The sequence below is a fragment of the Thrips palmi genome, unplaced genomic scaffold, assembly GCF_012932325.1.
Source record: "Thrips palmi isolate BJ-2018 unplaced genomic scaffold, TpBJ-2018v1 HiC_scaffold_1, whole genome shotgun sequence".
In the NCBI taxonomy this organism is placed as follows: Eukaryota; Metazoa; Arthropoda; class Insecta; order Thysanoptera; family Thripidae; genus Thrips; species Thrips palmi.
Genome location: NW_023144620.1, coordinates 5,481,462 through 5,504,045, shown reverse-complemented (window position 1 = coordinate 5,504,045; position 22,584 = coordinate 5,481,462). Strand labels below are relative to the sequence as shown.

At 41.0% G+C, this 22,584-nt stretch overlaps 4 protein-coding genes across 9 annotated transcripts; 2 read left to right on the top strand and 2 right to left on the bottom strand.

The window, feature by feature from the left end:
* Positions 1-378: 378 nt before the first annotated feature.
* On the bottom strand, positions 379-4,337 carry LOC117641097 (IST1 homolog). 2 transcript variants are annotated; one of them, XM_034378207.1, is made up of 7 exons: positions 3,884-4,337; positions 3,380-3,512; positions 3,134-3,277; positions 2,871-3,065; positions 2,526-2,741; positions 1,874-1,933; positions 379-855 (listed from the first exon to the last, which is right to left on the bottom strand). In XM_034378207.1, exons 1-7 carry the CDS (start codon positions 4,150-4,152, stop codon positions 637-639), a joined length of 1,236 nt encoding a protein of 411 aa, XP_034234098.1. In that variant the 5' UTR covers positions 4,153-4,337; the 3' UTR covers positions 379-636. The 2 variants fall into 2 exon arrangements, with proteins under 2 accessions (XP_034234098.1, XP_034234107.1); XM_034378216.1 differs by lacking the exon at positions 1,874-1,933.
* Positions 4,338-5,704: 1,367 nt separating this feature from the next.
* Positions 5,705-16,994, top strand: LOC117641950. Of its 4 annotated transcripts, XM_034379687.1 has the most exons (17): positions 5,705-5,861; positions 9,481-10,052; positions 11,092-11,591; positions 11,673-12,894; positions 13,537-13,943; positions 14,020-14,160; positions 14,233-14,352; positions 14,431-14,577; positions 14,728-14,904; positions 14,983-15,169; positions 15,296-15,414; positions 15,495-15,581; positions 15,672-15,750; positions 15,838-15,959; positions 16,074-16,179; positions 16,254-16,420; positions 16,497-16,994. In XM_034379687.1, the coding sequence occupies exons 2-17, from the start codon at positions 9,518-9,520 to the stop codon at positions 16,596-16,598; spliced, it is 4,218 nt and encodes a 1,405-aa protein (XP_034235578.1). In that variant the 5' UTR covers positions 5,705-5,861; positions 9,481-9,517; the 3' UTR covers positions 16,599-16,994. The 4 variants fall into 4 exon arrangements, with proteins under 4 accessions (XP_034235578.1, XP_034235559.1, XP_034235569.1 ...); XM_034379668.1 differs by having other exon boundaries at positions 11,092-12,894; XM_034379678.1 differs by lacking the exon at positions 5,705-5,861 and adding an exon at positions 5,879-5,977 and having other exon boundaries at positions 11,092-12,894.
* Positions 16,995-17,145: 151 nt separating this feature from the next.
* Positions 17,146-20,368, bottom strand: LOC117642022 (glycylpeptide N-tetradecanoyltransferase 1). The gene is made up of 11 exons (XM_034379791.1): positions 20,197-20,368; positions 19,610-19,727; positions 19,404-19,518; positions 19,099-19,315; positions 18,893-19,009; positions 18,629-18,799; positions 18,330-18,510; positions 18,126-18,243; positions 17,892-18,037; positions 17,658-17,795; positions 17,146-17,576 (listed from the first exon to the last, which is right to left on the bottom strand). Exons 1-11 carry the CDS (start codon positions 20,253-20,255, stop codon positions 17,556-17,558), a joined length of 1,401 nt encoding a protein of 466 aa, XP_034235682.1. The 5' UTR covers positions 20,256-20,368; the 3' UTR covers positions 17,146-17,555.
* Positions 20,369-20,592: 224 nt separating this feature from the next.
* Positions 20,593-22,402, top strand: LOC117642027 (nucleolar protein of 40 kDa-like). 2 transcript variants are annotated; one of them, XM_034379814.1, is made up of 7 exons: positions 20,593-20,792; positions 20,911-21,069; positions 21,158-21,240; positions 21,318-21,447; positions 21,521-21,778; positions 21,883-22,001; positions 22,095-22,402. In XM_034379814.1, exons 1-7 carry the CDS (start codon positions 20,751-20,753, stop codon positions 22,201-22,203), a joined length of 900 nt encoding a protein of 299 aa, XP_034235705.1. In that variant the 5' UTR covers positions 20,593-20,750; the 3' UTR covers positions 22,204-22,402. The 2 variants fall into 2 exon arrangements, with proteins under 2 accessions (XP_034235705.1, XP_034235696.1); XM_034379805.1 differs by having other exon boundaries at positions 20,594-20,792; positions 22,092-22,402.
* Positions 22,403-22,584: the final 182 nt, after the last annotated feature.

Here is a 22,584-nt window from a genome sequence, read left to right as displayed (position 1 = left end):
AAAGGCATAAATTGTTTAAGGTATAAAATAACTTTATATTAAGGGTTCTGTTAAAGGATCCGAGTGTGGTTTGCCAGCTGAGGTCATAGCGAGCCGTAACTTGCAAACTGCTCGGATCCTTGACTACCCTTTATGAACAGGGCAACAGGGCCGCAGATCACGCGGGCCGAATACCGGAGGAGAAACTAGTGCAAACAAAACAATTTTGCTTCTTGAGCGCTTTCATTCAGTGGTTGAGTCGGTCACTCGGCTCGAGTAAAATATTAATTGCCCCCTCCCGAATCCGATCTGTAGCCCTGTTCAACTATCAGCAGCTTACTATCTTACTACCTTTTAAAACATCGTCCATACCTGCAGATTAGAGATAAAAGAAACAACTGCTAAAGACATAATTTATTTAATTGTGGGGGTTCCCATCCAAATTTCTTTTATCGTATAATCACAGATTGATGAAGCAATGACTAACTAATATGCAAATAAGGAAAACTAAAATTTTCCCAGAACAGAGACAAAAAAATATTGGACAAATTTGCTCTCCTCTGAGAAATAAAGAAACCAAAATAATGATTATATCTTAAACAAATAAGATGCAAGAATGAGTTTGAGCTGTTGCTCTTGTGAAGTGCTGGCAAGAATTTACTTCTTTTTCTTCAACTCCTCAAAACGCCGCGTTAAATCATCAAAGTCAATATCGTCAGCGCCAGGACGTCCATCCACTTCATCGGGAGGGAAGCTGTTGGTGGGGACTGAAGGGAGGTCAGGCAGATGAAAGTTGAGGCCGCTGCTTCGTGTGTTGCGTAAATCATCCCCGGGGGATAGTTTTGATCTTGGTGCAGGCTTCGGCTGGTCAGAACTCTATAACAAGGTAAAAGACGATATCAATGGTATTGACGTTAAAGTTCAACGAGATTTACTCTTTTCTTCACCATCCTTCATATTAAGAATGTTCATAAAGTGCACTTGGTTCTTGGGAGAATGGAGGAAGAGGAAGGGATGTTGCCAGCAACAATGTCTGGGTCTAGGGGAAGGAAAATCCGTCCATATAGTCCCCCGAGTCCCCCTCCCTCAGATCGCTTGCGACCCCTTCCCCAGGCATTGTTGTCGCGTCAATATATGCGTTCGATGCTCAACAGCAACGCGACCGAGCTCGAGAGCTGGAACCGACGCTGACACAATATTTAGCATTACCATACGATTGGCGCCTACTCGCGCAATTGAAGCATTTGGACTAAGTTGACCAAAAATTGGTCTGTTGGTTTGGGATGTGATCAACGACTATAATGCGATAGGTGGAGATAGACTCTATCCGATAGAGATCGAAGACTCCAGGCTGCTGGATAGACCGCAGGATGGGGGATAGAGTTTAAGCCCCCCTCCCTTTTCCGCCTGGGAGGTAGACCACCCGCAACCTTACCTAACCTCACCTTACCCGACCTTGCATCGATCTCGATCCTTGCAAGGAGATAAAGATCAATGTCTCCAGGCTGAGGAATGGAGACCAAAGCCCCCGGGCTGAGGTAGAAGCCAAGCCTCGGGGTTAACTAAATTTAAATTTTAAAGAAACTGGTCGCCATGTAAAACAAACATTGTACGGGATTACTGTATCGGAACATTTCATTAAAGCATGCTGCACAAAGCTGTTCAACCATTCACAAGCACACACCTACACCAAATCGGAAGTAACGCACACCCACGTTAACAGAGGCTGTGAACAAAAGCGTGTTGATGTGGAAGATAATGCGTCAGGCGCACCAACAATAAGAACGAGGGGGGGGGGCTACTTTAAAAACAACCTTTTAAAAATAAGCAACATTACCTCTAATAAGAAAAAAAATCTGTCATAGTGTATCCAACACTATGCAAATGTAAGTACCTGCTTCTTTAAGTTGACATCAGGAGGGAACAGGCTGTGAAAAGATGGAGGAGGAGAATCCTGGAAACATGCATACTATAAAAATATTTCTACACTAAATAATTTAAATTTGCTCAAGCATGCAGGCACAAAAGTGTTCCCTGAGAAAACAGAACTCAAGAAACAAAGAGAAGGAAAAACAAGGGGACCACAAAGTAATAATGAGCATCACTAAAAAATTGTGTATAATCTGTCAATGATTTAAAACTCAAAATAAACACCCAGACAGCATGATATGAGGCCATGGGTTTAGGGAAAATATGGTAAAAGCGCAACTGCTTTTATTTTGATTTCAGTTGTGTAACATTAGCGTGTTTACCTTTACAGACTCTTCGATGTTAAGAAACTAAAAAGATAAATTTTCTACCACCAAGCAGAGAAAAGACTTAAGAAGGAAGGGTGCCCTCACCAAATTTGTTTCAAAATAAAAAAGAAAAAAATTATGTGCTGCTCTTGTTTCCTTCTATCTGTATGAATTTCTAAAAGGCATAATAAGTAATAACAACTTAAAAAGCTGACTACTTAGTCTATGCAACTTCAAAACAAACGGCATATTATGTGGCCAAAATCGAAGACTCATGCAAAGCACTAACAGCAGTTCAGTCTTTCTCACCTGCATATTATTGGCATTGCTACTGCTATCACCACCTGGTGGGATGTTGTATGACATAGAGGCAGGATTTTTGTTGAATGGTGCTGACATATTATCATCAAAAGGAACAGATCCACCTCCAATAGCTCCAGCAGAATGAGCCCCTGCTGGTCCCTGCTGCGGCAAGGGAGGAGGGACTACAAAACCCCCGGCAGGTCCAGCAGAAGGCTTTGGAGGCTGCAAAAAATGTACATTTACATAAATCAACAATCAATACTATTCTTCCTGTAAGGTGAAACAAAAGATGTTTCACAACTGATATTATTTTTTATCGTAGTTTAACTTATGTTGTCTTTATTAACTCACAGGGTAGTTGAAAGGCTGGAAATCTGAAGATGATGGAAGCATTGGTGGTTGAGGGAAACCCACAAATCCTGCAGGCTGAGGAAGACCACCACCACCACTCCCACCATTACCATTACCACCTAAATTGTTCCTGTCTTGATCCAAATCCAACAAGAGGACATCATCTGCATTCTGTGGTTCATCTTCTCTCATAACCTGAAACAATTGCAGCATGAGTATGATGTTTCATACATTGTCAATACCAATGACATTTCCAAAGTTACCTGAGGGTCTGGAGTGAATTCAATGTTATAATTTTTGGCAATTTCAATGAGGTACTTTTCAACCAACAGTTTAGGTGGAGCTTGCACACTCATTTTGTGCTTTAACTTTTCAGAAACTGTCCCAATAGCATCCTCCCGGCATGCCTATGTGGATAACACAATAAATCATTTTAGTGGCAGATATGCATTACACAACTTTAATGATACAACACTTTGCTTAGGACACCTTCATGAAGATTTACTTACATCTACATACTGCCGGCCATACTTTGCAGTCATTTGATCTGTAATAACCGACATTTCTTGAATATCAGCTTGGATTCGAGGCGCCACCCACAAGATGCTTGATATAGCTTCAGCAAGACCTTCGTCTAGGGTTCTGCAAAATTCACATAGTAAAATTTAATCCATATTTCATTTAAGAGCAGTATTGAGCAACACAAACAAGTGTAGGGTCAGGTCGGGAAAGAACCCAACACTTCAGGGGTGGGGAAAAATTGGACACCCTATTTTAGACTGGATTTCCTAATTTTGAGACTACCTAATACCGCTACACGTTAGTGTAGGGTTCCAATAATCAGGAGAGAGTATTTACGAAAATCAGAATGTAACAGACCAGTGTGCGATTTTCCACCGCCCCTGCAGTGTTCGATTCTTCCCTGCCCTGACCCTACTTCAACAAAAGCACAAACATGATAGAATTTGAGTTGCTATGAAACAGAATATTAAGTAAACAGCCAGCGCACTTACTTCATTTGTTGTAAGAGTCCAAACCGTGCGAGAAGAAGATCACAGTACATTTCAACAACTTCAAACGCTTCAACGATGTAGTCTTCTCGAATGATATGCTCCACCCTGATTCGGGCACGTTCAACTTTATCAGCAGCCAGGTAGTCTGCGATTTCTTTTCTCGCTTTTTGGGCCAATTCTGTTTTCTTCTTTTCCAGCAATTTCAATCTGTTAATTGCTAACCTCAAATGGGTTTTGAGCTTAGTGTAGTTTGGACCGCTTGAAAACATTTTAGACTAGGTTAAAGGTGCCACGAAATGAAAATTAACTTTGGCAAATAACAAATCAAACACGAGTTGCTCCTGTCAACTCTGAATAAACATTACACAACCTAAGTCGCAGGGACAAACAATACAATGTCAAAATATGATTCACTGACGAGTCACGGCCAGGTAGAGGTGAGTGTGTGGAGTAGGGAGGGGGGGGGAGGGCGCACGCTATTCGCAGTTCGCAGGGAGGGGAGGGCGGGGTGGCGAGGGGGAAGTTTGTTTTTGTTTACCTCAGCACCGCGCTGTTTGCAGGAATCGCCAGGTGCCAGCTCTAGAAAAAGGGGCGTTTCCTATGAGGGCATAGGGCCTGGTTATTGGAAATTACTTGTAAATTTTCAGTCCAAAAAAAATGTTGTGTTGAAGGTGGCTGAGCTCCTAGGGCAGCGCATGCTTGCAACTTGAAAGAGGACACCCATGGGGGCAGGGGCACCGGCTGTGGCGGTGGCAGCAGCGCGCGCTAAGCTGACACGGCTTATGTAGAGTCCAATTCCGATTTTGCTGTCTTGTGTCTTTCCACTTGCCACTTCCGCAAGGGAACTGGCGCAATGAAGTAAATTTGTGAATGAAAGGAGCGTGCGCAACGTAACATTTCGTTGTTCCATGTAATGATGGTGGCCTACCACACAGGCGTTACCCTGCTGCGCTGCATGTAATGATGGTGGCCTACCACACAGGCGTTACCCTGCTGCTTCTAATGGCTGTGAGGAATTGGTGGAAGTGACGACCTTCGTGGATCAGTTTTGAGTCCGTTTGGCATTCCACTGACGTCGGTGCGATCCATTCTTTCCCTCCTTTCCCCACGGAGTTTACTAACACTCATCAAGAGCATGTGACCGCCGTGAAGGTAGGCAACACGTATAACAACCCTTCTAAACAGGCTATTGATTCATGCCCGCAATGCGGCCTTTTTTTGGACATATCCAAGTCATTCATTTTGAGTTATTGTAGTAGATACCCACTTACATGAGGGTGGGGCCCCTAGGGGTCGGGGGCCCCCTCCTCCTAACACGGCGGTGCTGCATAACGCAACGTGCCCTCGGCAAAACTTGAAACTGTAATTTGGCGGTAGCATCCTTTTTCCATCACTTTCAACATTCTCAGACACATCTTCACAAGTAACGTCATGCAGAAGCGATCGTGACTCCCCATTCCCAGCTGGGACAGTGGTAATTAGTTCTTTAGAAAGTTGTGTTTTCCGAGTGTGCTAAGGGGGCGTCCATTAATTACGTTACGCACTCAAGGGAGGGGGTGTCTGGTTTGCGCAGCACTGCGTTACATGGGGGAACCGGGTGGGGGTGGGGGGGTCAAAAGTGCCAGAAATTGCAGAACGTAATTAATGGACGGCCCCTAAGCGAGCAAAGAGAGTAAGGGGGCAGCATCGCTTGCTCTTGGTGGAAAGGGTGGAAAGGCACGAGGTTGCCATGTTGCCATTCTTGCGGTGTGACGTAGTTTACGGACCGCCCCTCGGCCCGGGCTCGGGCGCTCGGTGGAAGGGTCGTTGGAGCCCGAGCAAAGCCCGAGCCGCCGCGCTGCCAAGCCGTGACGAGCCGAGCCAAACTATCCTACTGCAGGTCGTCGGTCGGTGGGTCCGCCAGTGTTGGATCGACACAAACTGCCTTTCCGTCCGCAGTCCGTAGTGTAGTTACGCTGGAAGGCACTGAAACTGAAACGTAAGTTGATAAGAATCTGTTTGACTGCTGTGGCCAACCCGTTCCTTTCGAAGTGAGCTGTCGTTACTAAAGTAACATTTAGTCGCACGCTTGCTGCAGATAGATGTGAAAGACTGGTAAAGTAGCGCCGCACTTACTTTTGCTCAGCGTTAGACGTTGCCAGTGAGGTTATACCCTAGATTCGACTGCCGTCGTCGCTGCCGTTTCGTGTAACCACTCCGTGTAGGGCTATCTGAAATTCAGCTTTGAGGTTATGGGACGGCCGAACACATTGTTGAAGGACCGAGACCGAGAGGTGATGTCTGGGGGGTCACGGCAACAATGTTGCTTCAGAAATCGTGTCGCATTGTTGCTATTTGTTGTGGGTCTAATTAACAAGAACCTTGCATAACGAAACCAAAAAATTGTAGGTCACATTATTTTATTGGAGCGAATGGAAAGAAAAGGTCAATTGGAGTAGTTTATTGTTTCAGCGGATCGGCGCCTCGTTTGATGCTGAGCCTACTGGAAATTGTCGGGGAGGGGGGGGGGCTTACCCCCTCGCCCAACCATGCATTTTGATGTTTGGTATTTGTTTAGTTTTCTCGGCTTGCTTAACTATCCTCATGCTGACAGCTGGCGAATCTTTTATTAGGCTGGGCTCGATTGCTTTACCATAGGCTCTCTACACTCATGCTGCCCCCACCCTTGATCGGGCACATAGGCAGGGGTTAGAATGGGGGGGGGGGGGGGGCATTATCGATATTCGGACACGCGTTTTCGGTCTGGTACCTAGAGTTTTGCCTACGGACATTGACCCCCCCCCCCCCAAAAAAAAAAAAAAAACAAAAAAAAAACACCCACACACATTTACTACCCCTGGTTGGCCGTGCGGTGCGATCCATGCCCTATCTCCTCTCCCGTTTTCCATGGTGGTGACGGGAACGCCAACAACCCGTTTTATTATTGAAATAAAGAAAAATTGTCCAGTTAGTAAAAGTTCTTATGAATCTATGTCAATAATTGACACTAATATTATGCCGATGCCTCAAATCAATAATTTTTCATTGATCCGATGTACTCGTTTTCTGGGATAAATGGTTGGCATATCGTTAAATTTTCTTTCTACTCCGCTTCTTCCGTTACTTTATTATCAAGTTTGATTGTTGTTTACGTGCGTAAAGCTACGTTTCTCACCCCTCAACCCAATATTGATCGGAGCCCAGGGGCCTGACCTGCCTAGAGAGCGCTAGAGAGACGCGACGAGTCTCTCTTCTGCAGGCTGACCGCAGTGGTGTGCGCAAAGAGAAGAGGGGGGGGGGCATGACCCCCCTCCCTTTTTTTCGGGCACTTTACAGCCGCCTGGGAGGAAGTAAGGCAAATTGCTATACATTCCGCCTGAAAGTCGGCAAAAGGCATGGCTTGACACCCCTCCCCCCTTTCAAAATTTCTGCACACGCTAGGGGCTAGGGTCAGCGACTTCGCCGTCCCAGTCTTGTTTTGCCTGCATTCAGGGGCACGTCCCACGTATTTACGTGGCCGATTTGGGGGAGAGGTGTGTGTGTGCGCGCGCGCATTTCTGGCCAGACTACGCCATATCTCAAATACACCTGCGGGTTTTAGTCAGGTCTCAGGGGAATTGGGGGGGGGGACATGGTCAGGGGGGGGGGGATGATTTTGTTGACCTGGCGATCTCGTTAATTTACTACCGCGATTTCTCATGCCACTTTGGGTTCAAAGTCGGAAAAGTCGCTGTTTGACCGAATGCTCATTCAAGTTCAGAACAGTGAAGTGGGTTGAGCGACTCACGGTGCTTCGGGAGGTTGCGCGTCGTTGTAGGCTTTTCAACGTCAAGTTACCGTGCTTACGGTTACCGGTCACCCCCTGGTTACCTCCAGATGTAGTTCCGACGAGTCGAGCCGCACGATGTCCTCGCGCCACCGCGTGAAGGCCATTTACACTTTTGACACGTTGCCTCCGACCATCAGTCCGCTTTGAAAATGGTTTTCTGTGCGTCATCACCCCTACTTATACATATCCGCTACGACTTTTCTTTAGTCCACGTGCTGGCCGATTTCAACCTACTGGCTCGTCGACTTGCGGGTCATAGTCGCGGGCTGAGGTATGCAGCCCGCGTGACACAACGCGTGACACCACATTGTTGTCTACCCCCACCCCCTTTTTGGCCCCCTCTTTTGGCCCCGGAATGTGGGTAGCGGTTTGAGTACTATGCGCGCCGCGACTGCTTCTGCCCGCGAAATGGTTTTATGGTCTTACGATGGTTGCTAGTTACGTAATGGGGGAGTGCGAAGCGGACTGCCTACGTAGATGAAATGCTGGGCTGTCTTTCAGGTGGGATGCCTGTCGGACGTGTCGGACTGCCAACTGGCCGGTGGGGTTTCCCAACTCTCGTGCTTTATTTTTTAGTACCCGGAAGCACAAAAAGGGGGCTGGCTTGCAATTTACACGCAGGACATAAAAGCTTTTGAAACGGGCCACTTCTGCTCGGGCCGAAATCTACTGTATAGCATTTGAAGGGGGAACGACTTGGGGAACGAACAACTAATGCTGTCTCGTGAATTAAGAGAAATGTAAAACCTGCATTTCAGACTTTGGTGAAAGTTGAACCTGAAAAATTTTCTCCCGCCTACCCCTATCCCCATCCCCTCCCTCTCCTTTTCACCGTGCCGTTGCTAGCTCAGCCAGTTCCGAGCGTACCCGACTGCCGCCGAAGAACTCCGAAGCGCTCCCAGAGTGCTCCGCGCATGCGCGCTGCCGGATCCGCCCTTTCCCCTCCCAGCTGCTTGCTTCATCCTCTGTTCTGTATCCAATCATCCCAATTCTGTCCAGGAGAATCCTCACGCCAGAGTCACGACATAAGGATACTCTCAAAAGTGGTCACTTGCGCACTTTGGTGTACAGTCTCCCGAGAAGTGGCGGGCGACTTCGGCACCCTGGGTTTTGCTTGTCTTTTTAAACTTGTTGAGATGTTGGATATGTGATTCCTTACTTCTTCTTGGATGGTGTGTTTTCATTTGTGAATAATCGTACAATTTAAAGGTGTGTACCGTAACTTCAACAGTGCGAGGATAAGTCCATTCAAGTCAATTTCTCTCTTTAATCTTAATCATTTGTTCATTTAATTTATTTACATCAGGGTGGTTGACTTTATGAGGGCAGCATTTCCTTTTCTTCTTCATCTCTATAGAAATGAAAGATTTACAACTAGAAGTGATAGCAGATGATCTTCGTCATATCGGGAGAGATATATTCTTTATATTTCCAACGCCATATTAGAATAACTGGATGTCATGAAATATGCAAAACAATGAATCCTGGACTTTCGTATATCACATAACCTCAAAATGTAGCAAGTATTTATTATCAAAACAGCAACTTTCCTCTTTTTCACTTTGCATTTTATGACAGGGGCTTGTAATTGCATTCCATTGTTTGTGGGATTCCTGAAACTATTAAGAGTAGTCTATTTCAAAACAATTTACAAAATTCATCTTATATTATATTTTTTGGATATGAGAATGTTTGCCCAGTCTTAGTATACACAAGAATCTCTTATTTTTATTGAAAATTATTGTTATGAAACTGCTTTTATGATTTTTCCCCTCTTGATCTGTTACAGATGACCTGCTTTCAATCACTGGACTTCAAAGTTTAACATGAAACTCTCTGAAGAGATGGATATGGACAATGGAAGTATTCCAGCTGATGCTATGAAGATTAAATCCCCTTCTCACCTTACATCTGACAATAGTCTCAAACCACATTTGCCTACCCAGAATGGTATCAAGCACCCAGCTGAAAATGTTTCCAATGGAAATACCTCTCTTGATAATAGCCCTGAAGCAACTTTGGATGAGAATGCCATTGGCTTTGAGGTAGAATCTTATAGTGACTTCAATACCTCTTTGTCACATGGTAGCTTTTCCCAGATCAAGGGTGACTCTGGCAGCGTTGAGTTGAATGGGAACAATCATTCTTCCAATGATGGTGACAATAGAGAAAATAGTAATAAAATTTTTAGTGACGAAAGTTGCACTGAGTCAACACACAATTCTTCTCATTTATCGGAAGAATTTCAGTTGAGATTGTCAGATGATGATAGTAATCAATTGGCAGAAGCTGTCAGTAGCTCAACTCCATTCCAATCAGTGGCCGATGTCACCAAAGATGAAGATGGAACCATTTTAGCAGGTAAATACTTTGTTTGCTCCTTTTATTATTATTTTTTTCACCCTTTATTTTTTGTCTATGGGGTCAATAGCTTCCATATTCCATCATTTAAAACTTGTGTGGGGTGGTCATTTATTTTAGAATAAGCCCAAACAAGCAGTTGAGGTGGTGTATGTTATCAAATTGAAAATCACAAATTTTTTTCCTTCCACATGGCACTAAATTGTTTTAATAAAGAGGCTTTCTGCCTTTTAACGTTAATCAAATCCACAAAGCAATTTCTGTTTCAAGTTTGCATTTCCTTTCTGATCATCAAACAAACTATTCAACAATAGCAACAAAAGACAGAAATAGTTCCATCTTGCATTGAATTATCTTTGGATTGCCAGGTTTTGGGGATTCATTCAGAAATTAAAAACGTGTTTGATATTTCATTTAAAATTTTGTGTGTACATAATACAGCAATGAAGCATGCATTCTTTGTGGTTTATGGAATACTTCCTTCCAAAAACTTATCAGTTTGATGGCTCAATCACAAGGTGTGGGGAGTGGAAATATTTGCGTGTGCCTTTTTGAAGCATGTTGGTGGGCTTTTAATGTTTATGGGGCTTAGTGACACTTTAGTGGAGACTACTCTCATCCTGACATTCTTATTCTAATCAAGCTTTACAAGATGTTTCACAAAGTTATGTTTTTTTTGTAAGTATGCAGTCTTGCAAAACATACCCTCATCATACCTGGCTTGTGAGTTGCTGTGTGTGCTGAGAATGCATACTTTCTTCAAAGTAATAAGGCTTGTGAACGTCCTGTTCGTTTACATTTTGGACACTTCCTCAGCTGCCTGTTAAAGTGATTGGGCATTAGTACTCGTGTACCTGAACAAATGAATACAGTTGTTCCTTTCTATTTTAAGATTTGTTCCTCTAAAAGGTTGATGAAAGTTTGAGCAAAAAATTAAGATAACAAATCTAACTTGTACACATGCTGCTTATCACCTTACTTCTGAATCATTTTCTGCTTTGTTCATTGAAAAGGATCCTATATTTAGTCTTAATTTCAGGTTCCAAATCAATTGAGAGTACCTCACTTGCTAGAGATCTTTTGGTCAAGAATGTCTCTCTTGACTTGAAGCCAAACAAAGATAATGAAGTTGATGTTCATCTATTTAAGTGTACAGGAGAGGAAAGTTTAGAAACACCTTGCAAAGACTCTCAGGGGGAACCAAAGGTGCAAGATAATAGTGAGGTCAAGAAAGTAAACACACCTAATTGTACAGGCCATGATGTGGCGAATGAAGAAGGAAGTCACTCTACAGATGTTGAAAGCCAAACTACTGATGTGCTTAAGGGAAGTGATGACTCAATGCCATCTTCTAGCCAGCCAGAAAACTGTACAAAAAAACTACTGTCTCTTGAAGATACCTTGGAAGCAGAGCTTGAAGCAGAACTTCAAGCAGAGATTGCTGCTGAAATGGAAAACAAGGATAAGATTGAAGCCAATCAGAAAAATGATAGTGTACATGGCATGTGCACTACAATACCCTCTGAAAGAGATTCAGATGTGAGTTGTCTCATCCAAGAAAAGACTGAAGTGACTGACACAAGGCTTATTAAATCTAATATATCCATTGATATTTTACAGGAGAAAGATCTATCAAGTACTACAACCCAACCTTGCTCTTTAGTAATTTCTGTGATAAAAACTGAGAAGGAAGATGAAGATAAAGGGGAATATTTGTCTATCAAAGAGGAAGTATTGCTTAAAAGTGAAGAAATGTTCCTGGATTGTGATGATTTGCCCATCAAAAAAGAAATTAAAATTGAGCCATTGGCTTTAAAAAGTGAAGAAAGTCATGTTAAAAGTGAACCAATAGCCCCTAAATGTGAGCCTTTAAAAAGTGAAGATTGTCCTGTTAAAACTGAAGGGAATCTAGATGGGAGCAGAACACAAACATTGAAAAGTGAGTTCCAACCTGTGGCTACCATCTCTTCTGTAATGTCTGTCAAAAGTGATGATTCATTACCACCATGTGGAGATACCTCAAACAAGAGTGAAGCTCCTGTTGCTGCGAGTAGTCAAGATAGCAGTGAAGTAAGAGGACTGGATGCCATGTCAAGAGAACAGGCTGAGAGTGAAGCTAATAAAGAAGATGCGACGAGCAGTCAAGATAGCAGTGAAGTTAGAGGACTGGATGCCGTGTCAAGAGAACAGGCTGAGAGTGAAGCTAATAAAGAAGATGGGACGAGCAGTCAAGATAGCAGTGAAGTTAGAAGACTGGATGCCGTGTCAAGAGAACAGGCTGAGAGTGGAGCTAATAAAGAAGATGTGGGGGAAGCTCAGGAGGAACCCAACAAAATTGTTGAAAACAACATTTCAAGTCAGCAGCAGGAGACACCTCAAAGTCTAAATTTTCCGGATGAGGAAAGTAGATCACACGAAAGTGATCAAAATGTCAGTAATGAGGAAGAAGAAATCCAGTCGAAGAATTTGGATGCTTACTCAGCAAGTCTCTCTGAGCCAAATTCGCCATTCTCTGATGAATCTGATTGTCCTGTGTCAGACATTCATGTAGAAAGTGATGATGTGAGTGTTAACGGGGATGGACTTTTGAATGAAAATGATTCTGATACAATGTGTGACAATGACACAATGATGACTGATGAAGTCGAAAGTAGTGAGAAGATGGACACAGACAGAGCCAAAACACCTGCTGTGGAAAACGTTTCTAGTTCAAACCTAAATGATATGAACCTCAGCGAATCATCAAATTTTTGTGATTCTACTGTTCTCGATACATCATGTACTGGTGATATAGTCAGTCAGGATCGCTCAAACAGTGCCAATGAAAACAATGCAACAAAAGGTATAATTTTGCTTTACCATATTTTACTTTCTTCAATTTATATTGAGGGTGCATGCTTAATATGGTTTCTTTTTCTTGTTAGAGTTCTGGACTTATGACCCAAATGCATGAATCTGTTATGGAAGTTTATATTTTTGTACCCATGCATGATTTCCTTTTTCTGGTTTCCTCTAAAGTGGTTGAATAGTTTTCTTGCACTCCCATTTTTGTATATATCCTAAATTCATAACCACACTAATTCTAAAACCAGATTTGAGTGCCTCTGATAAGATACATGTTACATTTTTCCAAGCACACAATACTAGTGAAAGAATGGCAGTACAGTTATTCCAAATTTATCATACCTATAAGTTCACTGATCAATTTTTAAATTTTTGTGCTATATGGTACAACTGAAAATCTTAAATTTCCTTTCAAAATCTTTTCAAAGCCATAACTTTTCCTCTTGATGTCTAGTCTCAGTAACAATCTTGCACTTGCAAGTAGCTTTCTTGAAAATAAATCCACTGTTACATTTTGTCTAAGTGCCATTGATTATTGTTTTTCTGTATGCTCTTATTTGAGCTGGAAAAACTATTTGTCTGGCTGGTTTGTAAAAAATTTATAGTAATAATACTTTCTTGTCTTCCCTTTGGTTTACAGGTTTCCGAAAAAGGTTTTTGAGCCATTCAGAGGACGATTCATGTGATACATTTAGGAATAAAAAGTCTAATGGGCTCTTAGAATCTGAAGAAAAAAGTGAAAATAGAAAAAGTTTTAATGAGACTAGCCACAAGAGACCTGCAGAACACGCTCCAGATATAGATTCTAAAAAGCAATGTTTCAGTCGTAAAGATCTAGCTAAGCAGCCAGAAGATGAAACGGAAAAGGAGCAAAGTCAAACTGAGATGTCGAATGAAAATTGTCCAACTCAAACAAAAGAAAATCTGGAGGATTCAACATTTGAACCTCTTGAAGAATCAGATAAAAGCCTAGATCTAGCTGGTCCAACAGATTTGCCTTTCCTGAGAAAAATGCATAAAAGACAATTTTCAAAAATGAGTCGGAGTGTGAGTCATCAGAAATTATAACTTTATTGTCACAATGACTTTCTTTATTTTTCATGTTTGTAATCTGTTATCATAGGACTTGGAAGAACTTATTCTTCAGAAGATGTGTGAAGCCATTACCGAACGTAGTTTAGTTGGAGAACTCAGAATCCGATGTCAAGCTTTGGAAATCCGACAAGAAAAAGAGAATGAAAAATTCAATAAACTTAAGAAACAGGTTTGGTTCCTTTTTCAATAGTATCTTGTTTTATATTTTCAAACAAATCATGAACTAATGTTTTTCTCATAGATGACTGAACTGAGCATTGTAATGAGGAAATACATGGATAATCAGAGACTGCACAAGCCTACACCACCAATTAGAGTCACTAGATCTGTTGGGCTTCAAGTATGCCCTGCTGTCAAACTTGTAAGTATATGTTCAATTTCATTTGAAAGAACCTGGATACAGTATTTGACTGCTGACTATGTTTTTTTACTGTTTCAGTGTTCACCTTCATGTTTCTCTTCTATACGGACAAGAGGCTGCCAACAGGCAGGTCAGGCAATTAATCAAAATTGGCCTCCTAAACAAAGTGTTACTCCTTCAAAACCGGACTCATCATTACCTGACACCCCTTCTCAAGTCCAGCAGGTCTGTCTACTATTTTTGTGTGTATTGTAAATTTATGGAACAGAAAGCTTAGAAAATTTCTGGTATATACTTGTGATACCACATCAATTTTATTTAAGGACCATGTTTGTAAGGTTATATTATCATGACTCTATTTTCCTATTTATTAAGGCAAAACAGGTGACACCTAATAAAGGAAGTCCTCGGCCAGCTACCAATATCGTCTCGTCTACGGTTCCTCCAGCTTTAGTTCCTACTGGAAGCAGCAATTCTACCGTGCTGCTTATGCCTGGAAGAGCTGTCATGACACCCCCTCGAGTGCAAGTGCCACCCTTGCAACAAATTTCGGTATGTACTGTAGTCCTGAAGGAATCTGTTCAATTGACTTTGTTGTCAAATTATGCAGGATTTTGATTTTTTTAATAGACTATACGGCCCAGATTCAGTATTCCCACTTCAATTGCCGCTACACCGCCACCACCAGTGATACCAACACAGCAAATATCTCCTGTTAGACACAGTTCCCCTCAAAGTACAACTCAGCAGAAGGCAGCAGGGAGCACTGATGTTGAAGTAATAGATATTGAAAATGAAGACCATAGTAAAAGATCAGGTAATGACGAGGTGGGGGTAATGTTTTAGGGGTAAATTCATTCATGGTAGTAACATGGTTTTGTCATGATTTCAATCACTTTTTGGTCTTGTTTTTTCTTTTTCTAATTCTCAATTTTATTTTTAGCTGGACTGCAGATATCTCCTCAACAACATCAGCATCAGCAGAAGCAGGCAGCTAACGCAGCTGCTCAGTCTCTTGCAGGAAATAGTGGAATGACTGTTCGTCTCATTTCACCTACTCAGGTAAGTAATCAACAATGGTACCAAGCACACATGATTTTCTCTGTACCAATCTATATTTAATTTTGATTTTCTTCTTCCAGGCCACAATTCCCACTGGCTATTCCAATTTCCTGGTACCAGCTCAAGGAAATATGCCTCAGAAAATGATAATTGCTTCACCACCACCAGTAAGCCATTGCTTCCATCAATTTTCTTGCTGTTACCAAGCTGTTGCCATGTCTTAACCTTTATTTATGATGGAAAACATGAATTTTCAGGGAAATGGAATTAGAGGTAACTTCAAATTTGTTATGAAGTCTAGCCAAGGGAATGTAATCATTCCAATTCAAAGTAATGGTAAGCAAAAGTTGATTGTTAAGTCTCTGGCAAGGAGAGTTTCTAAATTAACATGCATGTATTCATTTGTTTTCCTGCTTTTTTCAGGAGCAGCTGTGTCTAGCAGTGTTGTTCAAATTCCAGCGTCAGCGGCTGTGCAGCAAATTTTCACCAATGCTGGCGCAGGGAAGAGAACTAACACAATAGCACCAGCGCGACCAAACTCTTTAGTATGTGCACCTGCTTTAATTTTAGACCAATTCCTTATAAAGGAAAAAAACATAATAATTTTTTCTATTAATAAATAACTACTTTTTTTTTTATATCGAACTTTGTGTGTTTAGGTTCATCCTGCTCCTCTCCCTGTTGGACCACCTTTACAAGCTCAAAATCCGGCATGGAAGCAGATACCTCCTCGTCCGAATTTGAAAATTCAGCATCAAAACAATGGTAAATACAAGAAATAAATTGTGTTAGGGGCCGTCTTATTGTATTTTTATTTAATGTGTATTTCTTCTGGTTAGGAATTGTCCTTTCATGGAACATGGCCTTGGGCTCCCAATATGCAGATATTGAGAGCTATCAATTGTTTGCATATCAAGAGGGTGCTGCACCACCCAATCCAGGGCTTTGGAAGAAAGTTGGGGATGTAAAGGCACTGCCTTTACCAATGGCTTGCACCCTCACTCAGGTAACTTATTATCTAGTTCATTGACTGGTTCATGGCATATCCAAACAGGGACTCATTTAATGAATCTTGGTTTCAGTTTGTTGAAGGACACAGGTACCATTTTACTGTCCGGGCGGTAGATAAACATGGCCGAGTTGGACCCTTCAGCCAACAAGGGAGCATCCGGTTAGGAAATTAGTTGTATTTAGAATCAATTGAGACTGATTTGTGTTCATCCTCCTCTGTTTTTACGAGGGCGGGGGAGAGATCCTCGCGTGACTTGTCCAACACTTTAAATGTAAGGTCTTTTATCATAATTAATTTTAAATTCTTTTTATGTTATGTACATTTGTAAGTATCTATGCAATTCCAGTATTTGTGATGTGTTATACTGTTTGTAAAGCAATTATTTGTTTCTTGTATATCAGTGTATATGAACTTTTTGTACAGATTCTTCCAATTTAATAATTGGTAAAATAGACATTGTTTTCACTCAGCTTCGAGTTTTGAACATACGAGTTTGAAATCAATAATTTGTTTGTTGTGGAAGGGTGCAACCAAAGGTAGCAAAATTAAAATAACTAATTCGGTTAAACCCACTCTTTAAATTAGCAACACATTACATGAGCTCTGAAGTCACTGCAGCATCCTCATTCAGACATGAAGTTGGGACATTTTGAGCAACTTAAATAATATATATCAAACTTTCCCTTTGAAATGTAGGGGCTAATGGAAACCAATTGGAATCAATGTGAAATTGAATCATGCTTTAATCAGCACAGTCTTCACATCCAATTATAGGACCAGTATAAACACACAAAGATACAGCCATTTTACAATTACGAAGCCATGCAACTTGTACACATACTTGACACATTTAATTAGTTAGCTTTATATAAAGCCATTTCATGAAGTAACAACATGATCACGACCACAAACTGCAGAATTTAATGAAAATTAGAACATTATCTACCTACTCAAGGTAAATCAAGAAATCACTCAATCTTTTAGGCGGTTTTCTGATTACTGCACCCAATTTCAAGACTGTATGATCAAAAGCTTAGGCTCAAGAGTTACATGACTCCTTGGTTGGTGACATGGGTGACAAAATGAGTGCTGTGAATAATTACCTCTGCAGGTCTTCATTATAAAATGCTTATTGAAGAACCAGTCCAATCTGCAAAACAATTGACATCAAACTTTTTTTTCTGGCTAATTGATACACAGCTTAAAAGAAGGAAGCGGTGAAGATACCAACCAAATTGGGTGGCATGGATGGGCAGCGCCAGTTATACAGGTAGTACTGCAAATTTCCATCGCCTATGCCAAATTTGAGTGGTTCTAAAAATTCTTTGTTTTCCATCAAATCCAGGGCATTAAACACGTCAAATCCCATCTACACACAAACAAAATAATGGTATCAGTTCATACAGAAAGTACAAACAAAGGCCCATATAAACTGTGGTTAGTTGAGTAGTTTTTGTATACTTACATCCCTAGCAGCAACCAAAGCATCATTCATTAAATCTATCCAGCCAGTTTTATTAGACACATTATAGAATGAGTATGCTGCTTTCAGAGTCTTATGCACTGGGTGATGCATGACAGTTGATGGCAGGGTATAAAAACTAACAAAGTCTGCACAAAGGGGCAAGAATATAAAAAATTTATAAAAGAAAAAAATCTCAGCAGACCAACAAAAATAATTCTGCGTTAATTCACTTACCAGTGAGTTCTCTGCCATTGTCAACAACAAAACTGTCGACTATACCATCTTGAGGTGTAAACCAGTGTCTAAAATCTTCTTCCGTGAAAACAGGTGCCATATCAAATCGGCGCAGATACTGAGCAATTAGAAACATATGTTAGCATCAGTTGACATACCATACAAGAAATTACGAAAAAGTAGCATTTGCTTTGAAGCACTTACATCCATGAGCAGTTTGTGTGCTCCTGGAATGTCACTTTGACGCATCACTCTAAACCCAGGTGTTTTGGTGGTTTCTGGAAGCTTGAATAGCTTTAAAGTCCGTTGCATTGTCATATTTCTACTAAGATGTGAAAACTTGACTTCAATCAATTTTTTGGGATTGAGTGACCTATGCCAGTACCTAACAAAATTAAAAACAGCATTAACAATCTCAATCTATTCCACAAGAGAACTGAATGAGCTATAATATGCAAGATCTGCAGATTTCAAAACAATTTATACCATCATTGAACAATTACCTGCAGGTGCCAACAGGCTTGGGAAGAACAACACCAGCAGTATACACAGCCTGAAAAATACCCTTTTGGTTCACTCTTCTTGTTATTTCTCGGATAAGCACAGGAGCAACCCTCTTACTCCTCAACTTTTTGTGAACACAGAGAAAATTGATCTCCACCATCTTTTGAGAACTGAACAGGAAAGAGAAGGGCAAAGTTCAAGTATGGGTCACAAGAAAGTAAAAGCATCAAAGATCAATCTATCAATGAAACCATGCTACATACTGCTTGTAGATACTAAGAGTGGCGGGAATAGCACTAATGAAGCCAACAAGACGACCACTCTTCTCTACTCTCACTCCGACATGCCACTCTCTAAGCCATCCAGGAGGTTGCAATGCCCTGCAACCCATCATCAAATAAACAACAGCTTCTTGCTGACGAAGTATTATCTAAGAGAAAAGAAGATTGAGTAACAACTTTCAACATACCACTTTAAAAACTCCTGCTGATAGTCAAAACGGAACATTGAATCATCATCTTCAACATAGTTCTCATTCAAAAGTGTGTACAGCTCAGTAAGAATCAAGGGCTCATCAAGATTCAAGGTATCCCAAACAAAGCCATCTGGTAACGAGTAAGGTTCTGGGCGAATCTCATCAAGACGCCTATCAGGTTCAATTGGTTCATTCTTTTGGATCTTCTCATCTTAATTTGAAATAGAAACAAGCAATGGGATTTAATTGAGGTTGACATAGTAAATTAAACAACAGCTTAAGACAGTTTGACAACTCACCCATTTTGGGCACAGGCTGGGTGCTCCAAAATTTGTATTGTTTCTGTAATGCTTCCTCTGTTGTCTTGGCTGGTTTTTGTTGAAAGGATAACACCTCCATAGCTTTTCGAATATCCTAAAGAGAAGTTAATCAATTTTTAAGTATTTTGTAAACATGTACCATACTGCAAACACTGCAAACAATGGTTGAAGAGAGATGCAATCACCTGAAAGGAAAAGCTGCGAGCTCCTTGGGCATCTGCATCTTCTAGATTCAACTCTGCTGCTTGGTCTGCATCTATCACTTCTACTGGTCCCTTCTTCTGACGATTTTTTTTCTTGCCACTAAAAAAGATCATTTGAAATGGTTACTCACTCAGGGAACTAAATGCTTACAAATAAAGGTCATTTGAACCAAAGAAACTGGCCAAAGCAACCGTGTCATGACTAAAATTTAACATTTGTTGTATTTAAAATCAAGTAATATGAATTTACATAAAACAAGGTATAAAAAGTATTTGCCTTCGCTGCATCTGTTAAAGAATTTAAAAAAAAAATTACATCCTATTGTACATGACCATTGAACCTTGATTAGAGGCAAAAGTTCAAGACAAATAAATAGTATCCTGTATTCAAATAGCAATAAATCGAATTAAAAATACAAAGATGTCAAATCATGTGAACAAGAATTGTAAGTGACGGGCAACATTTTTGTAAGCAGGAGTGCAGTGTACTGTGCTAAGAGGAATAAAAGGTTAGAATGGAACGCCGACAGCTTTGGTTAGTACTTCTAATGTAGTTACAAGGAGCATACCTCTTTGATTTTGATTCAGATCCATTTGGAAGCTCCTTTTCAATATTCTTTTCTTCCATTTTCTGTTTTATTAAGCTTAGACCATTCAATGGGGCTTAATAAAGGCGTGAGTGTGTAGAGGGTGTAGTTCGTACTCACTACCTTTCCTTCCTCCCCCCTCCTCCCCCTTTCCCTTCCCCGCCCCGAGTCCGTCGGAAACAGGAACCACGGGAACGGGCCTCTCATCTGTGGTGGTCACATTCTGGAGACGGGCCTGAATCCGAGAAGTTACCTACCCACCCACAGCCCCATATTGGAGACAGTCTATTTTCTCTCTGGCCTCTTTGCTTTTCTCTTCTACAAAAAAATTAATAAATCCGTAAGAGTTTGGTTTCCTCCCAGCTCCCCCCCCCCCCCCCCCCCTTCTCATCTCATGCCGGTGCGCAGCAGAGTCCAGAGGCAGAGGGCGTAGTAGTATTTGTTGACGTTTGATTTACCTTTTGTGTCAACACTAAACAGAAACATTCTTCCTAAGCGGCCAAAGCCGTGCGCTTACTTCTGGTGGAACTAATATCATGTCAGACACAACAAGAATTAATACCATATTTTTGGGAGAGGTCAGTCAGTTACTGTCGAGGGTTACTCGTTAAAAGTGCAGAATCAAATCTTTAATGTGGGATACCTACCTAGAAATATTTTTGCGTTAGCTTTACAGCAGAGTTGATTTGCTTCCAGGTTGCTTCAGTTCAAAATTATGGTGCCTTTGTCAAAATTCCAGGCACCTCTAATCAGGGTTTGGTTCATCGTAGTCAAATCTCGAAGGTCAATGTTCCTGACGTGTCTGAAGTTTTAGCCAAAGGTGATCGAGTTTGGTGTAAGATTGTTAACACTACTGTAAGTAGTCATTCAATTGTCACAAAACATCAGTACATTTAATGATTAGATACAGCTGAGCTTCTTGACTTTGCATTGTTTTCTGTAGGATGATGGTAAAATTGGATTGTCAATGAAAGTAGTTGACCAAGGAAATGGTAAAGATTTGGATCCTGCTGGTGTGCAGATGAAGTGAGTGTAACAAAACTGGATATTACAAAACAAGTTATGTCTTCAGTGAGATCTGAGTCTCAAACATGATGTTCCAGGCTTGATGAGCAGAGGCGTAAGGAGTGGACTCCTGGCGAAAAACGCAAGACAATATCATTGGAAGCTGTATTTAATACTACATGCAGTAAATGTGGCACACGAGGGCATCTTAGTAAAGATTGCTTCCAGGTATATTTTGGTTTCATATATACCAAGGAAATTGCTTCATAAGTACTAAGCTCCAATTTATTTTGATTGACAGGTTGCAGGTGGAAAAACTTATGAACTTCTTCCAGAGGATGCTTTACCACCTTCAACTATACCCTCACCCAATAACAAAGACACGCTTGACTCGCTGGAAAAAATACGTAAAAAGAAGGAGAAGAAAGAAGCCAGAAAAGAAAGAAAAGAAGCAAAGAAAAGGAAGAAAGCTGCCAAAAAGTTAAAGAAGAAATTGAAGAAAAAGGCTAAAAAAGTAAAAAAACTGAAAAAGAAAGAATCAAAGCATTCTTCTTCTGATGTAAGCATTTTATTATATATGGTTCACAGACAGCAAAGGCAGAGAAAAAATTTTCTGTGTTGTAGACATATTTTAGTTTTTTTTATCTGGTTTCTGATTTGCAGGATTCCTCAGATACTTCTGACAGTTCGTCTTCATCAACAGAGAGCGAAAGTGATGATGAAAGGCATAAAAAGGAAAAGCTCAACACATCAAAATCAAAAACTGTTGAATCTCATGAAAGGTATAATTCAGTTGGTATAACAGTTGGTTGTGTTTTGTTCTAAGTTAGTTCAAGCCCAAATGTAATATTGGTTCTTTGCTTATCTTTCAGAAGATCAAGATCAAGTTCTCATGCTAGGATTTCAAAAAGATCAAGATCTAACTCGGGATATTCACAAGAGAGAGCTGACTTGGAGGACAGGCGCAAAAGAAGGAACTACTAGAAGGAATATTTCCAAATGTAATGTGTTAGGGATATTTATCACATTTATTGTCTTTTAATGAAAGGTGTTTTTATTTTTTTTATCACAACAATTATGTTAGAACAAATTTTCATCATTCACTGCTGTTGCTTAAATTGTTGCATTTTGCGATGACAGTATTATAAAAGCTTCAATAAATTTCTGATATTTGGTCCTTTGATATTGGTGTTTTTCTCTCGATGACCTGTAGACTCTAGGAATGATACCTATTGGGATGGAAAAACCCCATCTCATAAAAGAGCAGGCTGGAACCAGCTGGAGTTCGAGGACTCAGTCCTAGTGAAGCTGCAGGGGCAAAAACAGACCTTCCCTTCTCCTGATGGGTAGGCAACGCGCAGTGCT